Source organism: Bombina bombina, chromosome 4 (genome assembly GCF_027579735.1).
Source record: "Bombina bombina isolate aBomBom1 chromosome 4, aBomBom1.pri, whole genome shotgun sequence".
NCBI lineage: Eukaryota > Metazoa > Chordata > Amphibia > Anura > Bombinatoridae > Bombina > Bombina bombina.
Window position 1 is genome coordinate 783,655,775 of NC_069502.1, and position 25,290 is coordinate 783,681,064.

A 25,290-nucleotide genomic window follows, 5' to 3' on the forward strand; every position below is an offset into this window, starting at 1 on the left:
ATCTACATTATCATAGGCCCTACACTTGATTTTGTTCATATATGCATAGTTTATATCAGCAGCACGTACAAAACTGCAGAAGACCTATATGCAAAAAGAGATGTAGTATTCTATTCTTTCACTTTATTAATAATGGGAAAACTACTTGAAAATGTTGTTATGTATGTATATCTCTTTTTATTATGGCCTGTTGTAAACGAGTTTGTCTACTGCTCTAAGCAATCACTTTTGTAGCAGGTTTAGGTAATTTACAGCATTGTGAAGGAAACATGCTACAGTTTGCTTTTGGCCTCTATAGGAAGCATGGGAAATACACAATATCAAGGTATTTTACAGCAAAAGCAAACAAAATAAATAATAGATGTATATTGCATTTTTTACTAGATATAATTAAACATTTTATCTTACAATCTCAAAACGTTTCGTGCCTTTTTAAGCTTCTCAGACGTTGCAGAAATACAATTAGGAAGTTCCACTTAAGTGTTGTCCATCCCTCTCATTACATACATTACAATCAACTCACCTTCTAAGACTTCCTTCAAACCTCATTTCAACTAATCTTTTAAATTAGCACTTACCATATACTGTATAAGCACAAATTATGGCTCAAACACATTTTTATTAAATCCCTTGGTATTTTTTATGATATGTAACACGTGGGATACAAAGTGTTAAACATGCATTGGTATGGGTGTTACTTCTTATGTCATAATCCCAATTAAACTGTAATTATATAAACTTGGAAATTTGGTCCTCGTTATAAGCTGATTCACTATCAGTAATCATCTCTTCATTTTTATTATCTACTTATAATCGGGATCCCCTTTATATGTATCTTTGTATGTAAACTGCAATTGTTTGCTTGGGGACATTTTTAGCTGTTGCACAAAGACCATCAGAAAAAAAAATATGCACATGTGTATGAAGAATAATTATTCAACTAAAAAACTCAATATACCATTTTGACTAAAGTACATTCAGTTGACTCACGTAAGGTCTACATTATCTACTTAAATTCAGGATCCCATGAATATGTATGTAAAGTGCATTTGTTTGGGGACATTTTTTGCTGTTGCCCATAGTCCATAATAAAAAAATATGCAGATGTCTATGGAAAATAGTTATTATAAATGATTCAACTGAAAATCTCAAGCTACCCTGTTGAATTTAAGCACTTTCAGTTGACTCTGATAATTGCGTATTTATCCACAGTTACTAATATGCAGTAATTAAGTTACTGTGGAAAGTATCAGTAGCTAACATTTCTTCATTTGTGTTTGAAAACTAAAATTATTCAGTGAATTTACTAAAGCACTGATTTTTATTACAAATTTCTGATGGCCATTTATGTATTATAATGTATTTTGGTAGCTACTAAAAAATGGACATATTCAAAATCATAAGAAGCTGGGGTGTTTGATGGGGGAGGAATAGGGGGGCTAACATCCCCTCAGGAAATCCAGTAACTATTTTTATTACAATGAGCCACCATTTTTAAAATGATGTAAAACACATGCGTATAACTCTCTACTGCCGCACAAGTTGCCTCTGTTGCCAAAGGACACCATTACCTATTTTATTATGTATTTTGACATGATGTAAACTCTCAAAGGTTTCTGGATACAGTAATGCCAAGGTCCTGTTGCACTTCAAAATTTGGAAGAAAAAGTGCTCTAATAGTAAAGACAGCCATCTTGTACATAACCTCTGCATAACTCAAAATGATTTAAGCCCCTAGCAGCATTCTCAAATGTGATACATAAAGTTAATATCACTTAAAAATAAATACCACTGTGGTAAATGCCTCCTTCACTCCATCCTTAAAAAAAATATATATATATAAAAAAAAAATAATCAAATTTCAACACCAGATTTCACACAATGAAAAATAATAATAATAAAGTAAAAAAAAAAAAAAAAGAGTGCAAGGCAATACCTGTTTACCTTGCTGCACACATTTTGGTGAGAAGCAATTATGCAAATTATGCCTGTCTACATTCTTCAGCCATCATATTGTTTAGAACAAGAATATACAACAGATAAAAACATAGTATGGGACAAATTATATATTGGCCCTTTAAAGACTTCAAATGTGCGGCTGTTGTGTCCTATTTCTTGCTCTCAAGTGTTCATTTTTCATGATTGCACAAGAAATCTGGAAGTCTAAGTGCATTTCTGGCTCTGGCCAGCACTTTAGCTAATTAAGTCCTTCTATTGCGTCCAACAGAAAATAAAATTAAAAAAATATATAAATAAAAATGAGACAGCATGGAGTTGTTGTCCGTTTTTTGTGTTTGCTCCAATCTTTCTCATGATATACAGTAAACTGCTAGGAATCATGATATGTATGACAAAAAAATTGCATATGTACATTGTAGTTTTCTCAGGTCCTCAAAAATTTTGGTCTTACGACACTCATCATGGACAGGAAATATAAAAAAATGACCATATCTTCATTGTTAACAACAAAATATTGAAGTCATTTAATGTATTTACCCTCAAAATTGGGAAAACTGCTAGTTATAGTTGCCATTGTATTTGGAAAAAAAAAAGTGTTAGCAACTTGTGATACATAGAATTCATGCAAAAAAATATAATAACAATAAAAAGCTTAAAAACAGTGGTAAAAGACAAAAAAATAATAATTTTGGAATGACTTCAAGGAGGTGTTCCTTTTATATAAACAAAGTCCAGTATTCGTGATAATGAAGAGGAATAATTTCCTGTGATAAACCCAAGGTGACAATGAAGCAACAAAGGACAATTTATTCCCGTCCACTTGCAGAGTATGAGAACTGAGGGAAATGTGGCCGCCTTTCATTATCCATGCAGTCCATACCATCTTCATCAACTGTCCATGCCACAAAAAAGAAAAGAAAAATAATTAGGGTTAGACAATGCATATGTTCAGACACGGTTTCATCTTAAAGGTATGTGCAAAACAAAACTCACTAAATTGCAAGTCATATGTTTTGCAAATTTCAATGGGACAATGTACTGTAAAATGAGTTTCCACTTAAAGGGACACTAAACCCAATTTATTTATTTAATGATTCAGATACAGCAGCCATTTTAAGCAACTTTCTAATTTACTCCTATTATCAATATTTCTTCGTTCTCTTGCTATCTTTATTTAAAAAGCAGGAATGTAAAGCTTAGGAGCCGGCCCATTTTTAGTTCAGTACCTGGGTTATGCTTGCTTATTGGTTTGCTAAATTTAGCCACCAATAAGCAAGCGCTATCCAGGGTGCTGAACCTAAAATGGACTGGCTCCTAAGCTTTAAATTCCTGCTTTTAAATAAAGATAGCAACAGAACGAAGAAAATTTGATATAGGCGTAAATTAGAAAGTTGCTTAAAATTGCTGCTCTGTCTGAATCATGAAAGAAAAAAGTGTGGGTTTAGTATCCTTTTAACCCCTTAGAGACCGGACCATTTTAAAAAATTTCTTACCATTTGGGACCAGGGCTATTTTTACATTTCTGCAGTGTTTGTGTTGTAATTTTCCTCTTACTCATTTACTGTACCCACACATTATATTTTTCTCGCCATTAAATGGACTTTCTAAAGATACCATTATTTTCATCATATCATATAATTTACTTTAAATTTTTTTATAAAATGATGAAAAATTGGAAAAAAACACCCATGCTAAATAGTTTCTAAATTTTGTCCTGAGTTTAGAAATACCAATGTTTACATGTTCTTTACTTTTTTTGCAAGTTATAGGGCAATAAATACAAGTAGCACTTTACTATTTCCAAACATTTTTTTTTTCAAAATTAGCAATAGTTACATTGTAACACATATCTTTCAGGAATCCCTGAATAACCCTTCACATGTATATATTGGTATCTTTCATGGCAACATTTCACCGCCAAATGTGATCAAATAAAAAAAATTGTTAACTTTTTCACAAACTTTAGGTTTCTCACAGAAATTATTTACAAACAGCTTGTGCAATTATGGCAGAAATGTTTGTAAATGCTTATCTGGGATCCCCTTTGTTCAGAAATAGCAGACATATATGGCTTTGGCATTGCTTTTTGGTAATTAGAAGGCCGCTAAATGCCGCTGCGCAACACACTTGTATTATGTCCAGCAGTGAAGGGGTTAATTTTAGCTATAAAGTAGAAATCAGCCTCCCACCTGACACATCCCACCCCCTGATCCCTCCCTGACCCCTCTCAAACAGCTCTCTTCCCTCCCCCACCCCACAATTGTCACCGCCATCTTAAGTACTGGCAGAAAGTCTGCCAGTACTAAAATAAAAGCCTTTTTTTTTTTTAGCATTTTTATAAATATATAAATAGTTTCTGCAGTGTAGGTTCCCCCCTAACCACCCAACCTCCACAATTCCACTCAAACAGTCCTTAAGCTCCCCCTCTTCCTATTTCTGGCCATCTTAGGTACTGGCAGCTGTCTGCCAGTACCATGTCTCTAATCAAATTTGCTAATTTTTAATTTTAATTTTTATAACCCCAATTTTCCGTAGTGTAGCTGCCCCCCTCTATATCCTACCCCCTCCCCCTCTCAGATCCTTTCCCCAACAATTATCCCCCCCTCCCTCTCCCTCCTTCCCTTAGAGATTGTGTGCACTTTGCGCTCCCACCCCCCCTCGTGCTTGGTCCCACCGACCTCGATGCAATCCCGGAACAGCAGCCAGAACTATACCAGTGATGGGCCGCCCACCCACCTCCCTGATATGGCTCTCACCCACTAATGATCGGCACCATTGCTGGCCGATACAGAAAAGGCCACATGATGCCTCAATATCCAGGCATCACTGCAATACCCTAAAAGTGTCTGGAAGTGATCAGGATTGCTTCCAGTGCTTGAAACCCCCGAAGACGTGCCAGGCATGTCCTTGGTCATTAACAACCGTTTTTTGTAGGACATGCTTGGCACGTCCTTGGTCATTAAGTGGTTAATATGTTTCAGATGGCTTATTATATAGGCTGCAGAGTATTAAATCTACAAAAAAGTCATTTCAACTTTTTTTTTGTATTTGAAATACCTGATTTTGCTCATTAAACCCACCACCCATTGTTCTCAAGAAGACGCCTATTCAAATGGGCTGAGCTTGTAATAAGAGAATACCTGCTTATCTTATCTATCTATATACACAAAGGCCAATATTTATTTACTGAAAATGTCATTATGGCTTCAATGGTTAACCAGATGTCCCAGTCATGCATAGCTGCTCTGTAGCTGATTCGGTCAATGTATTTAACTTCTTTTCAGGGATTAATCACATAGTTACATGCAAGAAACAGTGCAATAATAAAATTATTTAACACATTACATAATTTGTTTTTGTAGTTTTATGTCCCTAGTAGAGGCCAGCTAACAATTATAAATCCTTCTCTATTCGTGCAGATCCTCGCTATGCATTTATTGTAGCACAAATACAACTCTTTACTGGAGTAAAGTACAAGTATGTAAATATGCAATACATGATACGGATATTTAAAAAGTGTTTTTTTTTTTTTAGAAATCATTGACAATGTAATGAGGATTTAATTATGACATAATCAACAATGCCTAATGGCCACATAATTTAAGTTCTACAACTCCATACTTGTGTAACTTTGTTAGAGATCTTAACTTCCATTTTCAAACGCTTGCAGTTTATGGTGTCATGAGTAAACGCTAAGTGCTAGATTACGAGTGGCACTCAACTGTTGCGCGCAAGAGAAAAGGGGTTTATCGTGGGTCTTTGCGCGTGTCAGAAATAGTATTAGGAGTGGAAAATTACGCTTTTGCTTGAGAGCAATTGAATTTAACGCAAGTCGGGATTGAGCAACCTGAGAGCTCCGGTTAACTGTTACACGAGACAAAAAAGTTGTACAAAACACATCGCAAATAAATTTTAAAGTAAATTTATATATATATATATATATATATATATATATATATATATATATATTATATTATATATATATATATATATCTGCATTTATGAAAAAATAGAACATATTCTTCCATGTAAAGATTGGAATGTGAAATTATCATATATTCATGTCGGATTTAGCACACTAGAGAAAATGAGATCAGGTTTGCGATCAGTGTTAGTTTTAATTTCCACTGTTCAAGTTTTTTTTCCCACTTTTCAGCTCCATTGAAGTTAATGCGCAAACGGAAGCACAAACTACTGCTCCATTTGTAATTTAGTCCTAAGTGATCACATATTTTTATGCCTGTTTTAGACTTAGTTAAGTAAGTAGTGGTAGGTAGTGACACAAGCCCACTAGCAAAAAAAGCAACAACAACAAAAATCGTATTTTTTTTCATAACAGGAACATCATTTAAAAGTACAAATAAAATGATCCTCTTTTAGATGCAACATAATATAAAAAAACAATTACTGTTCCTTTAAGTATTTTGCACAGAATTAAAGAATCTATACATTGTAAAACATTTTCTGCATTAACGATTAATTAAGAGAACAAGGAAACCATGTTAGATGCAACATTTCAATGGTATAATTAGTATATTTTTATTCATGGGTATAGTACATTCATTGTACTTAAAAACATGACCTATATGCTTTAGCAAATAAATACATAAATAAAGTTCCAGATTAGGCTTCTTTTAAACGTTATGACTGCTTTAAACATAAAGCATTTTTGAAATTCCTCAGTCTACTGAGCAATTACTCTTAAGAATTAGTCTTTCCATTTATATATTTTTTTTGCAAACCCAAAAGCACATATATCATAGGCATAAGATTAAGATGTGAGGAAGGTAATTAAAGGTATCCGTCTTCACCAAATCTGGAAAACAAACTATTTTAGTACCATTATCTGTGGAATAATAAATTAGCAAGCTTTTTTTCTCTCTCTGTTTAAATATTTGTATGGATATATACTGTATATATATATACACACTTCAAAAATAGACAGGCACTCTCCGGTATTAAATCCAAAGTTTTTTTTTTCTTTCTGGATTTAATACCAGAGAGTGCCTGTCTATTTTTGAAGTGTAGATACGAATGTTCAGAAGCACCCTGGATAATTGCCATATTTTTTTGGAGAGTGCTGGTCTATAATTGAATTAAGTATATATATACACAGTCGTATGCAAAAGTTTAGGCATCCCTGACAATTTCCATGATTTTCATTTATAAATAATTAGGTGTTTGGATCAGCAATTTTCATCTATCAAATAACTGAAGCACACAGTAATATTTCAGTAGTGAAATGAGGTTTATTGGATTAACAGAAAATGTGCAATATGCATCAAAACGAAATTGGACAGGTGCATATATTTGGACACCCCAACAGAAATATTGCATCAATATTTAGTAGAGCCTCCTTTAGCAGAAAACATAATTTATGCTTACCTGATAAATTTATTTCTCCTGTGGTGTATCCAGTCCACGGATCATCCATTACTTGTGGGATATTCTCCTTCCCAACAGGAAGCTGCAAGAGGACCACCCACAGCAGAGCTGTCTATATAGCTCCTCCTCTACCTGCCACCTCCAGTCATTCGACCGAAGACAAGCAAGAGAAAGGGGAAACCATAGGGTGCAGTGGTGACTGAAGTTTAAAAATAAAATATACCTGCCTTAAAATGACAGGGCGGGCCATGGACTGAATATACCACAAGAGAAATAAATTTATCAGGTAAGCATAAATTATGTTTTCTCTTGTAAGGTGTATCCAGTCCACGGATCATCCATTACTTGTGGGATACCAATACCAAAGCTATAGGACACGGATGAAGGGAGGGACAAGGCAGGTACTTAAACGGAAGGTACCACTGCCTGCAAAACCTTTCTCCCAAAAATAGCCTCCGAAGAAGCAAAAGTATCAAATTTATAGAACTTTGAAAAAGTATGAAGCGAAGACCAAGTCGCCGCCTTACAAATCTGTTCAACAGAAGCCTCATTCTTAAAAGCCCATGTGGAAGCTACCGCTCTAGTAGAATGAGCTGTAATCCTTTCAGGAGGCTGCTGGCCAGCAGTCTCATAAGCTAAGCGTATTATACTCCTTAGCCAAAACGAAAGAGAAGTTGCCGAAGCCTTTTGGCCTCTCCTCTGTCCAGAGTAGACAAAAAACAATGCAGATATTTGACGAAAATCTTTAGTAGCTTGTAAATAAAACTTTAAAGCACGAACCACGTCAAGATTGTGTAATAAACGTTCCTTCTTTGAAGAAGGATTAGGACACAGTGACGGAACAACAATCTCCTGATTGATACTCTTATTAGATACCACCTTAGGTAAAAACCCAGGTTTGGTACGCAAAACTACCTTATCTGCATGGAAGATCAGATAAGGGGAATCACACTGTAAGGCAGATAACTCAGAAACTCTACGAGCCGAGGAGATAGCTACCAAAAACAGAACTTTCCAAGATAAAAGCTTGATATCTATGGAATGTAAGGATTCAAACGGAACCCCTTGAAGAAGTTTAAGAACTAAATTTAAACTCCATGGCGGAGCAACAGGTTTAAACACAGGCTTGATTCTAACTAAAGCCTGACAAAATGCCTGAACGTCTGGAACATCCGCCAGACGCTTGTACAAAAGAATAGACAAAGCAGAAATCTGTCCCTTTAAGGAACTCGCTGACAAACCCTTCTCCAATCCATCTTGGAGAAAAGACAATATCCTAGGAATCCTGACCTTACTCCATGAGTAACCCTTGGATTCACACCAATGAAGATATTTACACCATATCTTATGATAGATTTTCCTGGTGACAGGCTTTCGTGCCTGAATTAAGGTATCAATGACTGACTTGGAGAAGCCACGCTTTGATAAAATCAAGCGTTCAATCTCCAGGCAGTCAGTCGCAAAGAAATTAGATTTGGATGGTTGAAAGGACCCTGAAGTAGAAGGTCCTGTCTTAGAGGCAGAGTCCATGGTGGAAAGGATGACATGTCCACCAGATCTGCATACCAAGTCCTGCGTGGCCACGCAGGTGCTATCAAAATCACTGATGCTCTCTCCTGCTTGATTTTGGCAATCAGACGAGGGAGCAGAGGAAACGGTGGAAACACATAAGCCAGGTTGAAGGACCAAGGCGCTACTAGAGCATCTATCAGCGCTGCCTTGGAATCCCTGGACCTGGACCCGTAACAAGGAAGCTTGGCGTTCTGGCGATACGCCATGAGATCCAGTTCTGGTTTGCCCCAACGTTGAATCAACTGTGCAAACACCTCCGGATGGAGCTCCCACTCCCCCGGATGAAAGGTCTGTCGACTTAGAAAATCCGCCTCCCAGTTCTCTACTTCTGGGATATGGATAGCTGATAGAGTGGGCAAGAGTGAATCTCTGCCCAACGAATTATCTTTGAAACCTCCAACATCGCTAGGGAACTCCATGTTCCCCCTTGATGGTTGATGTAAGCTACAGTCGTGATGTTGTCAGAATGAAATCTGATGAACCTCATTGTCGCTAGCTGAGGCCAAGCCTGAAGAGCATTGAATATTGCTCTTAGTTCCAGAATGTTTGTCAGGAGGAGAACCTCCTCCTGAGTCCACGATCCCTGAGCCTTCAGGGAGTTCCAGACTGCCCCCCAGCCCAAAAGGCTGGCATCTGTAGTTACTATTGTCCAATCTGGCCTGTGAAAGGTCATACCTTTGGACAGATGGACCTGAGATAGCCACCAGAGAAGAGAATCCCTGGTCTCTTGATCCAGATTTAGTAGAGGGGACAAATCTGTGTAATCCCCATTCCACTGACTGAGCATGCAGAGTTGCAGCGGTCTGAGATGTAGGCGGGCAAACGGGATAATGTCCATTGCTGCTACCATTAGGCCGATTACTTCCATACACTGAGCCACCGAAGGGCGAGAAGTAGAATAAAGAACACGGCAAGAATTTAGAAGTTTTGATAACCTGGCCTCTGTCAGGTAAATCCTCATTTCTACAGAATCTATCAGAGTTCCCAGAAATGAAACTCTTGTGAGAGGGGATAGAGAACTCTTCTTTTCGTTCACCTTCCACCCATGCGACCTCAGAAATGCCAGAACGATGTCCGTATGAGACTTGGCAATTTGGAAATTTGACGCCTGTATCAGAATGTCGTCTAAGTAAGGGGCTACTGCTATGCCCTGCGGCCTTAGGACCGCCAGAAGTGACCCCAGAACCTTCGTAAAGATTCTTGGAGCTGTAGCTAACCCAAAGGGAAGAGCCACAAACTGGTTATGCCTGTCTAGGAAGGCAAACCTGAGAAACAGATGATGATCTTTGTGTATCGGAATGTGAAGATAAGCATCCTTTAAGTCCACAGTAGTCATGTATTGACCCTCCTGGATCATAGGTAGGATGGTTCGAATAGTTTCCATCTTGAATGATGGGACCCTGAGAAATTTGTTTAGGATCTTGAGATCTAATATTGGTCTGAAGTTTCCCTCTTTTTTCGGAACCACAAATAGATTTGAATAGAAACCTTGACCCTGTTCCTCCTTTGGAACTGGGTGGATCACTCCCATAACTTGGAGGTCTTGAACACAATGTAAGAATGCCTCTCTCTTTATCTGGTTTACAGATAATCGTGAAAGATGAAACCTCCCTTTTGGAGGGGAAGCTCTGAAGTCCAGAAGATATCTCTGGGACACAATTTCAAACGCCCGGGGATCCTGGACATCTCTTGCCCAAACCTGGGCGAAGAAAGTCTGCCCCCTACTAGATCCGTTACCGGATCGGGGGCCAATCCTTCATGCTGTCTTAGAGGCAGCAGCAGGTTTCTTGGCCTGCTTACCTTTGTTACAAGTCTGGTTAGGTCTCCAGACCGGCTTGGACTGGGCAAAATTTCCCTCTTGTTTTGTATTAGAGGAAGTTGATGCCGCACTCGTCTTAAAGTTTCGAAAGGCACGAAAATTAGTTTGTTTGGTCCTTAACTTGTTAGACCTATCTTGAGGAAGGGCATGACCTTTTCCTCCAGTAATATCAGAAATGATCTCCTTCAATCCAGGCCCGAATAGGGTCTCCCCCTTGAAGGGAATATTAAGAAGCTTAGACTTTGAAGTAACGTCAGCTGACCATGATTTAAGCCATAGCGCCCTACGCGCCTGAATAGCAAAACCAGAATTCTTAGCCGTTAGTTTAGTTAAATGAACAATGGCATCCGAAACAAATGAATTGGCTAGCTTAAGTGCTCTAAGCTTGTCAAGTATATCATCCAATGGGGTCTCTACCTGTAAGGCCTCTTCCAGAGACTCAAACCAGAAGGCCGCAGCAGCTGTGACCGGGGCAATGCATGCAAGAGGCTGTAGAATAAAACCTTGTTGAATAAACATTTTCTTAAGGTAACCCTCTAACTTTTTATCCATTGGATCTAAGAAAGCACAACTGTCCTCGACAGGGATAGTAGTACGCTTAGCTAGAGTAGAAACTGCTCCCTCTACCTTAGGGACCGTTTGCCATAAGTCCCGTGTGGCAGAATCTATGGGAAACATTTTCTTAAAGACAGAAGGGGGAGAGAACGGAACACCTGGTCTATCCCATTCCTTAGTAATAATCTCTGAAAACCTTTTAGGTATTGGAAAAAACATAATTTATGCTTACCTGATAAATTTATTTCTCTTGTAGTGTAGTCAGTCCACGGGTCATCCATTACTTATGGAATATATCTCTTCCTAACAGGAAGCTGCAAGAGGATCACCCAGCAGAGCTTGCTACATAGCTCCTCCCCTCACATGTCATATTCAGTCATTCGACCAAAGCAGACGAGAAAGGAGAAACCATAGGGTGCAGTGGTGACTGGAGTTTAGTTAAAATGTAGGTCTGCCTTAAAGACAGGGCGGGCCGTGGACTGACTACACTACAAGAGAAATAAATTTATCAGGTAAGCATAAATTATGTTTTCTCTTGTTAAGTGTAGTCAGTCCACGGGCCATCCATTACTTATGGAATACCAATACCAAAGCTAAAGTACACGGATGAAGTGAAGGGACAAGGCAGGAACATTAAACAGAAGGAACCACTGCCTGAAGTACCTTTCTCCCAAAAATAGCCTCCGAAGAAGCAAAAGTGTCAAATTTGTAAAATTTTGAAAAGGTGTGAAGCGAAGACCAAGTCGCAGCCTTGCAAATCTGTTCAACAGAGGCCTCATTTTTAAAGGCCCAGGTGGAAGCCACAGCTCTAGTAGAATGAGCTGTAATCCTTTCAGGAGGCTGCTGTCCAGCAGTCTCATAGGCTAAACGTATTATGCTACGAAGCCAAAAAGAGAGAGAGGTAGCCAAAGCCTTTTGACCTCTTCTCTGTCCAGAGTAAACGACAAACAGGGAAGAAGTTTGACGAAAATCTTTAGTTGCCTGCAAATAGAACTTCAGGGCACGGACTACGTCCAAATTATGCAAAAGTCGTTCCTTCTTTGAAGAAGGGTTAGGACACAGTGATGGAACAACAATCTCTTGATTGATATTCCTGTTAGTAACTACCTTAGGTAAGAACCCAGGTTTAGTACGCAGAACTACCTTGTCTGAATGAAAAATCAGATAAGGAGAATCACAATGTAAGGCAGATAACTCAGAGACTCTTCGAGCCGAGGAAATAGCCATCAAAAACAAAACCTTCCAGGATAACAGCTTGATATCAATGGAATGAAGGGGTTCAAATGGAACGCCTTGAAGAACATTAAGAACTAAGTTTAAGCTCCACGGCGGAGCAACAGTCTTAAACACAGGCTTAATCCTAGTTAAAGCCTGACAAAAAAACCTGAATGTCTGGAACTTCAGCCAGACGTTTGTGTAGAAGAATAGACAGAGCAGAAATCTGTCCCTTTAACGAACTAGCAGATAAGCCCTTTTCTAAACCCTCTTGTAGAAAGGACAATATCCTAGGAATCCTAACCTTACTCCATGAGTAACTCTTGGATTCGCACCAATATAAATATTTACGCCATATCTTATGGTAAATTTTTCTGGTAACAGGCTTCCTAGCCTGTATTAAGGTATCAATAACCGACTCCGAGAAGCCACGCTTTGATAGAATCAAGTGTTCAATCTCCATGCAGTCAGCCTCAGAGAAATTAGATTTGGATGTTTGAAAAGGACCCTGAATTAGAAGGTCCTGTCTCAGAGGTAGAGACCACGGTGGACAGGACGACATGTCCACTAGGTCTGCATACATGGCAATCAAACGAGGGAGCATCGGGAATGGTGGAAACACATAAGCCATGTTGAAGACCCAAGGGGCTGTCAGAGCATCTATCAGCACCGCTCCCGGGTCCCTGGACCTGGATCCGTAACAAGGAAGCTTGGCGTTCTGGCGAGACGCCATGAGATCCAGATCTGGTTTGCCCCAACGAAGAATCAGTTGAGCAAAGACCTCCGGATGACGTTCCCACTCCCCCGGATGAAAAGACTGGCGACTTAGAAAATCCGCCTCCAAGTTCTCTACGCCTGGGATGTAAATCGCTGACAGGTGGCAAGAGTGAGACTCTGCCCAGCGAATTATCTTTGAGACTTCCAACATCGCTAGGGAACTTCTGGTTCCCCCTTGATGGTTGATGTAAGCCACAGTCGTGATGTTGTCCGACTGAAATCTGATGAACCTCAGAGTTGCTAACTGAGGCCAAGCTAGGAGAGCATTGAATATTGCTCTTAATTCCAGAATATTTATTGGGAGGAGTTTCTCCTCCTGAGTCCATAATCCCTGAGCTTTCAGGGAGTTCCAGACTGCGCCCCAGCCTAGAAGGCTGGCGTCTGTTGTTACAATCGTCCAATCTGGCCTGCGAAAGGCCATCCCCTTGGACAGATGTGGCCGAGAGAGCTACCATAGAAGAGAATCTCTGGTCTCTTGATCCAGACTTAGTAGGGGGGACAAATCTGAGTAATCCCCGTTCCACTGACTTAGCATGCACAATTTCAGCGGTCTGAGATGCAGGCGCGCAAATGGTACTATGTCCATTGCCGCTACCATTAAGCCGATTACTTCCATGCACTGAGCTACTGACGGGTGTGGAATGGAATGAAGGACACGGCAAGCATTTAGAAGTTTTGATAACCTGGCCTCTGTCAGGTAAATTTTCATCTCTACAGAATCTATAAGAGTCCCTAGAAAGGGAACTCTTGTAAGTGGTAATAGAGAACTCTTTTCCACGTTCACCTTCCACCCATGCGACCTCAGAAATGCCAGAACTATCTCTGTATGAGACTTGGCAGTTTGAAAACTTGACGCTTGTATCAGAATGTCGCCTAGGTACGGAGTCACCGCTATGCCTCGCGGTCTTAGTACCGCCAGAAGTGAGCCCAGAACTTTTGTAAAGATTCTTGGAGCCGTAGCTAATCCGAAGGGAAGAGCTACAAACTGGTAATGCCTGTCTAGGAAAGCAAATCTTAGGTACCAATAATGATCCTTGTGAATCGGTATGTGAAGGTAGGCATCCTTTAAATCCACTGTGGTCATGTACTGACCCTCTTGGATCATGGGAAGGATGGTTCGAATAGTTTCCATTTTGAATGATGGAACTCTTAGAAATTTGTTTAGGATTTTTAAGTCCAAGATTGGTCTGAAGGTTCCCTCTTTCTTGGGAACTACAAATAGATTTGAATAGAATCCCTGCCCGTGTTCCGTCCGCGGAACTGGGTGGATCACCCCCATTAGTAAAAGGTCTTGTACACAGCGTAGAAACGCCTCTTTCTTTATTTGGTTTGCTGATAACCTTGAAAGATGAAATCTCCCTCGTGGAGGAGAAGTTTTGAAGTCCAGGAGATATCCCTGAGATATGATCTCCAACGCCCAGGGATCCTGGACATCTCTTGCCCAAGCCTGGGCGAAGAGAGAAAGTCTGCCCCCCACTAGATCCGTTTCCGGATAGGGGGCCCTCTCTTCATTCTGTCTTGGGGGCAGCAGCAGGTTTCTTGGCCTGCTTGCCCTTGTTCCAGGACTGGTTAACTTTCCAGCCCTGCCTGTAACGAGCAATAGCTCCTTCCTGTTTTGGAGCGGAGGAAGTTGATGCTGCTCCAGCCTTGAAGTTACGAAAGGCACGAAAATTAGACTGTTTGGCCTTTGATTTGGCCCTGTCCTGAGGTAGAGCATGGCCCTTACCTCCCGTAATGTCAGCTATAATTTCTTTCAAGCCGGGCCCGAATAAGGTCTGCCCTTTGAAAGGAATATTAAGCAATTTAGATTTAGAAGTCACGTCAGCTGACCAGGATTTAAGCCATAGCGCTCTGCGCGCTTGGATGGCGAATCCGGAGTTCTTAGTCGTAAGTTTGGTTAAATGTACGACGGCATCAGAAACAAATGCGTTAGCTAGCTTAAGTGCTTTAAGCTTGTTCATAATTTCATCCAATGGAGCTGTGCGAATGGCCTCTTCCAGAGACTCAAACCAGAATGCCGCCGCAGCAGTGACAGGCGCAATGCATGCAAGGGGCTGTAAGATAAAACCTTGTTGAACAAACATTTTCTTAAGGTAACCCTCTAATTTCTTATCCATTGGATCTGAAAAGGCACAACTATCCTCCACCGGGATAGTGGTACGCTTAGCTAAAGTAGAAACTGCTCCCTCCACCTTAGGGACCGTCTGCCATAAGTCTCGTGTGGTGGCGTCTATAGGAAACATTTTCCTAAATATGGGAGGAGGGGAAAAGGGCACACCATGTCTATCCCACTCCTTGCTAATAATCTCTGTAAGCCTTTTAGGTATAGGAAACACGTCAGTACACACCGGTACCGCATAGTATCTATCCAACCTACATAATTTTTCTGGAATTGCAACCGTGTTACAATCATTCAGAGCCGCTAATACCTCCCCTAGCAATATGCGGAGGTTCTCAAGCTTAAATTTAAAATTAGAAATCTCTGAATCCAGTCTCCCTGGATCAGATCCGTCACCCACAGAATGAAGCTCTCCGTCTTCACGTTCTGCAAACTGTGACGCAGTATCTGACATGGCTCTCACCTCATCCGCGCGCTCTGTCCTTAACCCAGAGCTATCGCGCTTGCCTCTTAATTCTGGCAATTTAGATAATACTTCTGTCATAACAGTAGCCATGTCTTGCAAAGTGATTTGTAAGGGCCTCCCTGATGTACTTGGCGCCACAAAATCACGCACCTCCTGAGTGGGAGGCGAAGGTACTGACACGTGAGGAGAGTTAGTCGGCATAACTTCCCCCTCGTTGTCTGGTGATAATTTCTTTACATGTAAAGATTGACTTTTATTTAAAGTAGCATCAATGCAATTAGTACATAAATTTCTATTGGGCTCCACATTGGCCTTTAAACATAGTGAACAGAGAGATTCATCTGTGTCAGACATGTTTAAACAGACTAGCAATGAGACTAGCAAGCTTGGAAATACTTTTCTAAATAAATTTACAAGCAATATAAAAAACGCTACTGTGCCTTTAAGAAGCACAAAAAGCTGTCACAGTTGAAATAACAATGAACCAAAATAGTTATAGCAACCAATTTTTCACAGTAAATGTATTAAGTTAGCAAAGGATTGCACCCACCAGCAAATGGATGATTAACCCCTTAATACCCAAAAACGGATTAACAATTTAATAATTAACGTTTTTCTCACAGTCAAAACACACTGTCACAGGTCTCTGTGACTGATTACCTCCCTCAAAATGAATTTTGAAGATCCCTGAGCTCTCTAGAGACGATCTGGATCATGGAGGATGAAGTAGACAGATTGTGACTGAATTTTTACTGCGCAAAAAAGCGGTAAAATAGGCCCCTCCCACTCATATTACAACAGTGGGGAAGCTCAGAAAAACTGTTTCTATGCAGAAAACAAAGATGGCCATGTGGTAAAAATCATGCCCCAATAAGTTTTATCACCAAGTACCTCACAAAAAACGATTAACATGCCAGTAAACGTTTTAAACATACATTTGAAAAGTTATGAATTGTTATTAATAAGCCTGCTACCAGTCGCTTTTACTGCAGTTAAGGCTCATACATTATTTCAGTATTAACAGTATTTTCAGAGTCAATTCCATTCCTTAGAAAAATACATTCAGTGTACACACACTCATCAGCCTAATACCAGTCGCTATCACTGCATTTAAGGCTGAACTTACGTTACATTGGTATCAGCAGTATTTTCTCAGTCAATTCCATTCCTCAGAAAAATAATTACTGCACATACCTCATTTGCAGGGGGGCCCTGCATGCTATTCCCCTTCTCTGAAGTTACCTCACTCCTCAGATGAGAACAGCCAGTGGATCTTAGTTACGTCTGCTAAGATCATAGAAAACGCAGGCAGATTCTTCTTCTAATGCTGCCTGAGAATAAACAGCACACACCGGTGCTATTTAAAATAACAAACTTTTGATTGTAGAAATAAACTAAGTTAAAAAACACCACAGACCTCTCACAGCGACCTATCTAGTTAGGCTGCAAGAGAATGACTGAATATGACATGTGAGGGGAGGAGCTATGTAGCAAGCTCTGCTGGGTGATCCTCTTGCAGCTTCCTGTTAGGAAGAGATATATTCCATAAGTAATGGATGACCCGTGGACTGACTACACTTAACAAGAGAAACATCAGTGTAAACAGGCACTGCATAGTATTTATCCAATCTGCACATTTTCTCTGGCACTATAATGGTGTCACAGTCATTCAGAGTAGCTAAAACCTCCCTGAGCAACACGCTGAGGTGTTCAAGCTTGAATTTAAATGTTGACATATCAGAATCAGGTTGAAGCATCTTCCCTGAGTCAGAAAAATCACACACAGAAAGAAGATCTCCTTCCTCAGCTTCTGCATATTGTGAGGGGGTATCAGACATAGCTACTAAAGCGTCAGAGTGCTCTGTATTCCTTCTAACTCCAGAGCTGTCTCTCTTTCCTCGTAACCCAGGTATAGTCTGGATAATACTGCTGAAAGGGTATTATCCATGACTGCCGCCATGTCTTGTAAAGTAAACGCCATGGGCGCGCTAGATGTACTTGGCGCCTCTTGAGCGGGAGTCCCTTGAGTGGGAGTTAAAGGTTCTGACACGTGAGGCGAGTTAGTCGGCATAACTTCCCCCTTGTCAGTTTCCTCTGGTGATAAATCTTTTAAAGACAGAATATGGTCTTTATAACTTAAAGTGAAATCAGTACATTTGGTACACATTCTAAGAGGGGGTTCCACCATGGCTTCTAAACATAATGAACAAGGAGTTTCTTCTATATCAGACATGTTTAAACAGACTAGCAAAGAGACCAGCAAGCTTGGAAAACACTTTAATGAAAGTAAACAAGCAAAAAATAAAAACGGTACTGTGCCTTTAAGAAAAATAAAAAAGGTCAGAATTTGAAAAACACTGATAAAAAGCAGTAAATCAAACGAAATTTTTACAGTGTGTATAATAAGCTAACAGAGCATTGCACCCACTTGCAATTGGATGATTAACCCCTTAGTTTCAAAAACGGATCAAAAAAACGAAATAAACGGTTTTTAACAGTCACAACAAACTGCCACAGCTCTGCTGTGGCCCTACCTTCCCATACAATCGACTTTGGAAAGCACAAAAACTCTTCAGAGAGGTCCTAAGCATTCAGGGGACTCCTTCAGGGAAACTGGATGTCTCAGACTGCAAAATCTAATGCGCATTTAGGTGTGAAATTAGGCCCCTCCCACTTATGTATTCACAGTGAGAGGCCAAACAAAACTATCCCTAGGCAAAAATTAGCCAGCCATGTGGAAAAAACTAAGCCCCAATAAAGTTTTATCACCAATATGCATATAAAAAACGTTTAAGCACTTCCAGCAAACTTTTTATATGTCAGAAATATGAAAAATAATAAGAGTATTACCTCTAACAGCAAGCATGATACTAGTTGTTGTTAAATCACTGGAATCAGGCTTACCTCAGATAAATCCGGTATTAACAGCATTTTCTAGCATTTACATTTCTCTAGAAAAATTTAAACTGCACATACCTCATAGCAGGAAACCCTGCACGCCATTCCCCAGCTGAAGTTACCTCTCTCTTCCGTTATGTGTGAGAACGGCAATGGATCTTAGTTACAACCTGCTAAGATCATTAAAGACCACAGACAGACTCTTCTTCTACTTTCTGCCTGAGGCTAAAATAGTACAACTCCGGTACCATTTGAAAATAACAAACTTTTGAATGAAGATAAACTAAATAAAAACACCACATCTCTAGCTACTTCCTTTCTTGTCGAGAGCTGCAAGAGAATGACTGGAGGTGGCAGGGAGAGGAGGAGCTATATAGACAGCTCTGCTGTGGGTGGTCCTCTTGCAGCTTCCTGTTGGGAAGGAGAATATCCCACAAGTAATGGATGATCCGTGGACTGGATACACCTTACAAGAGAAATAACATCCTCTAGACGCTTCCTATAGCCTGTAATTAGTGTCTGGATGAAGGTATTTTGGACCATTCCTCCTTGCAAAACATCTCCAGTTCAGTTAGGTTTGATGGTTGCAGAGCATGAACAACCCACTTCAAATCACCCCACAGATTTTCAATGATATTCAGGTCTGGGGACTGGGTTGGCCATTCCAGAACATTGTACTTGTTCCTCTGCATAAATGTCAGAGTCGATTTTGAGCAGTGTTTTGGGTTGTTGTCTTGTTGAAATATCCAGCCCCGGCGTAACTTCAACTTTGTGACTAATTCCTCAACATTATTCTCAAGTATCTGCTGATATTGAGCGGAATCCATGTGACCCTCAACTTTAACAAGATTCCCAGTACCGGCACTGGCCACACAGCATGATGGAACATCCACCAAATTTTACTGTGGCTAGAAAGTGCTTGTCTTGGAACACTGTGTTCTTTTGCCGCCATGCATAACACCCCTTGTTATGACCAAATAACTCAATCTTTGTTTCATCAGTCCACAGCACCTTCTTCCAAAATGAAGCTGGCTAGTCCAAATGTGCGTTTGCATACCTCAAGCGACTATGTTTGTGGCGTGTCTGCAGAAAAGGCTTCTTCCGCATTACTCTCCCATACGCTGAATTGTTGAACAATGCACAGTGAAACCATCTGCAGCAAGATGATGTTGTAGGTCTTTGGATGTGGTCTGTTTTTGACCGTTCTCACCATCCTTTGCCTTTGCCTCTTCTGGCCTTAACAAGAACTGTGCCTGTTGTCATCCATTTCCTCACTATGTTCCTCACAGTGGACACTGACAGCTTAAATCTCTGCAATAGCTTTTTGTAGCCTTCCCCTAAACCATAATGTTTAACAATTTTCATTTTCAGGTCATTTGAGAGTTGTTTTGAGGCCCCCATGTTCAGAGGAGAGTCAAAGAGAACACCAACTTGCAATTGGCCACCTAAAATACCTTTTCTCATAAAGTTCAAGGCTTAATGGGCTCACCAAACCAATTGTGTGTTTCAATTAATCAGTGCTAGGTAGTTACAGGTATTCAAATCAACAAAATGACAAGGGTGCACAAATTTATGCACCTGTCTAAATGGGGCATGCAGAAAAAGCGCAATCCTAACTTTTAGCAAGATTGCGGCAGAGAGAAGCCCATGCTTAATGACCATCAGTCTATCAGTTATTTGATAGATCAAAATGAAATTGCTGATCCAAACACCCAATTATTTATAAATGAAAATCATGGAAATTGTCAGGGGTGCCTTAACTTTTGCATACAACTGTATATATGTATCTATCTATATATCTCCTATATTATAGAAGGCCAGGTATGTTTGTCCGATGCAGTCATGTGCAGTAGAGACTGGGCGAGAAAGGCAATGGTCATTAAGCATGGGCTTCTCTCTGCCGCGATCTTGCTAAAAGTTAGGATTGCGCTATTTCTGCAACCCCATGAGTGGGCCAGTGCAGAAATAGTCTTGCAGAGGTACCGAAGCAGAGAGGAACCCTACACTACAGAAACAATGTAAGAGCGTCAGGGAGGTGGGAGAAGGAGGTACTCTAGGATCCCCCTGTACCTTCTTCTCCCACCTCCCTGATGCTCCTACAATTTTTCTGCAGTGTAGCGGTCCCACCTGTTCACGCCTTTCCAGCGCCTCCCTTCTAGCCTATATATTTATATAGCAACAAAAATCAACAAACAGGAAAAAATAATCATTTGAATAGAACTCACATGTTGGTAAAGTGACTTACCTAAACCAGTGTTTCTTAAAGGACCATTCAATGCAGTAGAGTTGCATAATCAACAAATGCACAATAAAAAGACAAAACACACACACACTAGCGCTGAGCAGTAGATTTTTTTCCTGACAAGTTTCAAAATGTATTTCCGTTTGCTGGCACCCTGTATCATGTGACATCCATTGGCCAATAACATCCTTATATACATATACATTGTGAACTCTTGCACATGCTCAGTAGGAGCTGGTGCCTCAGAAAGTGTGCATATAACTGTAAACTGTAGACTGTAAAGTCTCTTAAAAGCCTATCTGATTTATACATATATAAATATATATAGTTTAATTTTAACTTTAGTGTCCCTTTAACCTTTATATAGCATGAACCATTCTAGACATTCATTTTTGCATTTATCACCCCAGCTACAACATGTAAATATTATTTGGTTAAAAAATAATAGGGAATTGTGCTTATTCCAGTATTAGCAAGTTGATGTCAGAGTTATTCAGGAATTTATTTTAAAATCCAGTTTTACTGAATGTAACGGCAGCACAGCTTTAGAAAAAAAATACAGAAATCAACTTACAGAGAAAACACACATACACAACAAATTATAGTTCATTAATATTTTGTCACTTATGACGAAACTAATATTTATCTTATCAAATTTCTGCATCTAAATTCATCAGAAACTCAGACTACATTTCTTGACTACCATAGGCGTGCGCACAGGGTGTGCCTGGGCAAATACTAATCACCCTCTTGCACACAGGGCCAGAGTACACTTTTTGGAGACCTAGATGGAACACTCATACATTAGATATCTGTATGCAAAATATTTCTCCTAGCACCAAATTTATAGATTGAAAACACAAATACAATTGCTAAAAATATGAACTATATTAGAATGAAAGAAAAAATTATGTGCTATCGGGAAAAAAAATATAATTTGGGCGATTTATATAGTTATTTATAAATCAAAAAATAAGGCTGGATTGCAGCTTTAAAGCTTATCAACATTCTACTTAGAACGTTTTCATTAAAATGCTTTTATTTCTGGAAATAAAAAACAAGTTATAAGTTTTAAAAAGAATCATGTTAAATTTTTAAACATAGCAGGCCAGATTAGAAGTGGTGCTAGCTAATGATAATACAAGTCGTGATAAGCAATATCGCTGGACCACACTAACATTAGCACACAACTTGACTATGGTTAATCGCATTTATCAGAGAAGAGTAAGCATGGCCGACATTGCTCTAGCACAACCTATACTTTCTAATGAGATCGCAGAAGCACTAACTTGCAAACTGATAGTCATAGGTTGAGCTAGAGCAGAAGCCTAGAATATTTAGCACAACTTGAGACCTGAAGCAATATCTAAGGGTTAAAAAAAGTTTTGCAAAACTCATAAAAAACATTAAAATAATACATTAATATATACACTTTAATAAAAAACTTTTTTTTAAATATTAATAAAAAGGTTTCAAAAGAGTTAAAAAGGGATATGGTACATGGCAAAGTGTTCCACTAGAAAGGGCTCCAATGTGTATGTGTATGTGTGTGTATATATATATATATAAGTTCAAAAACAAGGGTTGGGGGAGTAAAGTCTTTACAGAAGTAAAGGCAGAACTGGAGGCGCTAAATGCTAACACTATATGAAAAAAGGCGAAGCTGCTGGAGTATACCTAGGATCTGTGACTGCACAGCCCTCTCATACAGTCACACAGAGTAAATTATTAAACCAGAAAGATATAGTACACTACACAGCGCTACACCCCTATATGGAAACTGTAAAAAGATTGGTTCTCATATAAACCGGTATGTTCAGATCAGTGACGTGCAGTGAGGTCAGAGGCAGGTGAGGCACTGGCTAGGATATGCCTTCATTCTTTAGATATCCTTTGTTGAAAAAATAGCAATGTACATGGGTGAGCCAATCACATGAGGTATCTATTGTGCAGCCACCTATCAGCAGCTATTGAGCATATTTAGATATGATTTTCAACAAAGGATATCAAGAGAATGAAGGAAATTAGATATTAGATGTAAATTGGACAGAAGGGGTGGGAGAGACAGGGAGAGAGACATAGATAGAGAGACAGAGGGGGAGAGAGAGACAAAGAGACAGAGGGGAGAGAGAGAGAGACAAAGAGACAGAGGGGAGAGAGAGAGAGACAAAGAGAGACAGAGGGTAGAGAGACAGACAAAGAGACCATGGGGGAGAATGAGACACATAAGGATAGAGACAGAGGGGGTGGGAGAGACAGGGAGAGAGAGAGAGAGAGAGAGAGAGAGAGAGACAGAAAAAGAGAGAGAGAAGAGAGAGAGACACAGAGGGGGAGAGAGAAAGAGAGACACAGAGGAGAGAGAGACAGAGGGGTAGGGAGAAAGGGAGAGACAGAGGGGGAGGGAGAGAGAGACAGAGGAGAGAGACAGAGGAGAGAGTCAGAGGAGAGAGAGAAAGACAGAGGGGAGAGAGAGAGAGACAGAGGGGAGAGAGAGAGAGAGACAGAGGGGAGAGAGAGAGAGAGAGAGAGAGAGAGAGAGAGACAGAGGAGAGAGAGAGAGAGACAGAGGGGAGAGAGAGACAGAGAGGAGAGAGAGGGGAGAGAGGGAGAGAGAGAGAGAGAGAGAGGGGGAGGGATAGGGATAGAGAGACAGAGGGGAGAGAGAGAGAGAGAGAGAGAGAAAGACAGAGGGGGAGAGATAGAGAGACAGGGGGAGAGATAGAGAGACAGGGGGAGAGAGACAGAGGGGAGAGAGAGAGAGAGAGAGACACAGATGGGGGCTGCTCATTAAAATATATTTCTTATTTTAATATATTTATTAATAGTAAAAGTTACACTACTGAGTCAGTAGTGTAACTTTTACTATTAATAAATATATTAAAATAAGAAATATATTTTAATGAGCAGCCATTTTGTGATTTTGTGCTTATTTGCTTAATAAATGTAACTTACAACACTGACCAGGTCATAAACAAAATACATTTATTAAGCAAATAAGCACAGCACTAAATCACAAGATGGCTGCTCATTAAAATATATTTATTAAGCTGCCAAAGTTGGGAAGTGAAACAACATAGATAGCATAGCCAGCAACTTGAAAGTTTTGCTTAATAAATGTATTTTGTGTATGACCTGGTCAGTGTTGTAAGTACTTACAACACTGACCGGGTCATACACAAAATACATTTACTAATTAAGCAAATAAGAGGATCAGACTGCGTCACAACACAAGTGTTCCTAGTTGAAAACACACACAGGCACTTCAAATTTTAGCAGAGGGGGGGCAGGCACCCACCACTACCCGGTCCAGTATATTTTTAACTTACAGTACTCTGTACAACTTACAAGTTATACAACGTTAACCCCAAGCCTCACAATAAAAAATATACATAATTACAGGCTGTACTACTGATCATCACACTATCACACACGGCATGGCTGTCATTCTTGATGACTTACTTGTGTGAGTGTGACAGTGTGACCCGGACTGTGTGCACTTCGGCTCCTTCCTTCAGGTGAGTGTGGTGACAGGCTGAGCTGAGCCGACAGGTCCTCACGGTCAGGCAGGGGCAGCAGCTGCGATATGCGGTGTCTGTGCGAGTCTCACTCAGACTCTGTAGAGATCGGGCAGCCTCCTCCTCCACTAGTCGCTACTTGGCTCAGAGGTGTCAAGCAGGAATAAGTGGCACTGTGACTGGCTGTTGTTCCCGCCGCCGCCGCGCTGCTCTTTCCTTGCGCATGCGCAGAAACTCAGTCTCAGTGCACTACTTGTAAGGCTAAGCAGGGCCAGGGAGGGAGTCAATCAACACCGGTGTTGATTGGATGAGCCGGTCTCCCAGGGAACAGTCGAGGCCTCATGAGAGATGCCTCATATAGTAATTTTCTCTGCCGCGCTGCTCCTGCAAATCACCACCGGGTGATGCTGCAGAGCAGCTAGATATCAAAACACACTAGAAATATTGCGCAATAGAGAAACACCAGAACCCAGTGCCTCTCTATTGCGCAATATTAGTTTGACATGTCAAAAAAAAAAAATGTTTACTTTTTTTTTTTTTTTAATAAAACTCTCTATTTGTTTTTATTTTGGCCCAAATGGCAGGTGCGGCACTGCCTCACCTGCCTCCAATGAGTGCACGTCACTGGTTCAGATATCAGGATTTAAGAGGAGAGACACATCTTTTTTTTAAAAATGTAACAAGCAAACAAAAAACCCTTATTTGTTTCTATTATAAAAAGAGTATCTTAGGCTTGCTTACAATGTATCTGTTCTAATACACACTTAT

General features: G+C 40.1%; 1 protein-coding gene across 6 annotated transcripts in view; it reads right to left on the reverse strand.

Moving 5' to 3' along the window:
- Nucleotides 1–2,456: 2,456 nt before the first annotated feature.
- AKT3 (AKT serine/threonine kinase 3) overlaps nucleotides 2,457–25,290 on the reverse strand; it is a 995,132-nt gene continuing 972,298 nt past the window's right edge. For all 6 annotated transcript variants that reach the window (XM_053711160.1, XM_053711156.1, XM_053711157.1 and 3 more), the window contains one exon: nucleotides 2,457–2,851. In XM_053711160.1, the coding sequence (XP_053567135.1) occupies nucleotides 2,766–2,851 (86 nt within the window). In that variant the 3' untranslated portion in view covers nucleotides 2,457–2,765. The remainder of the gene's footprint in view (nucleotides 2,852–25,290) is intronic.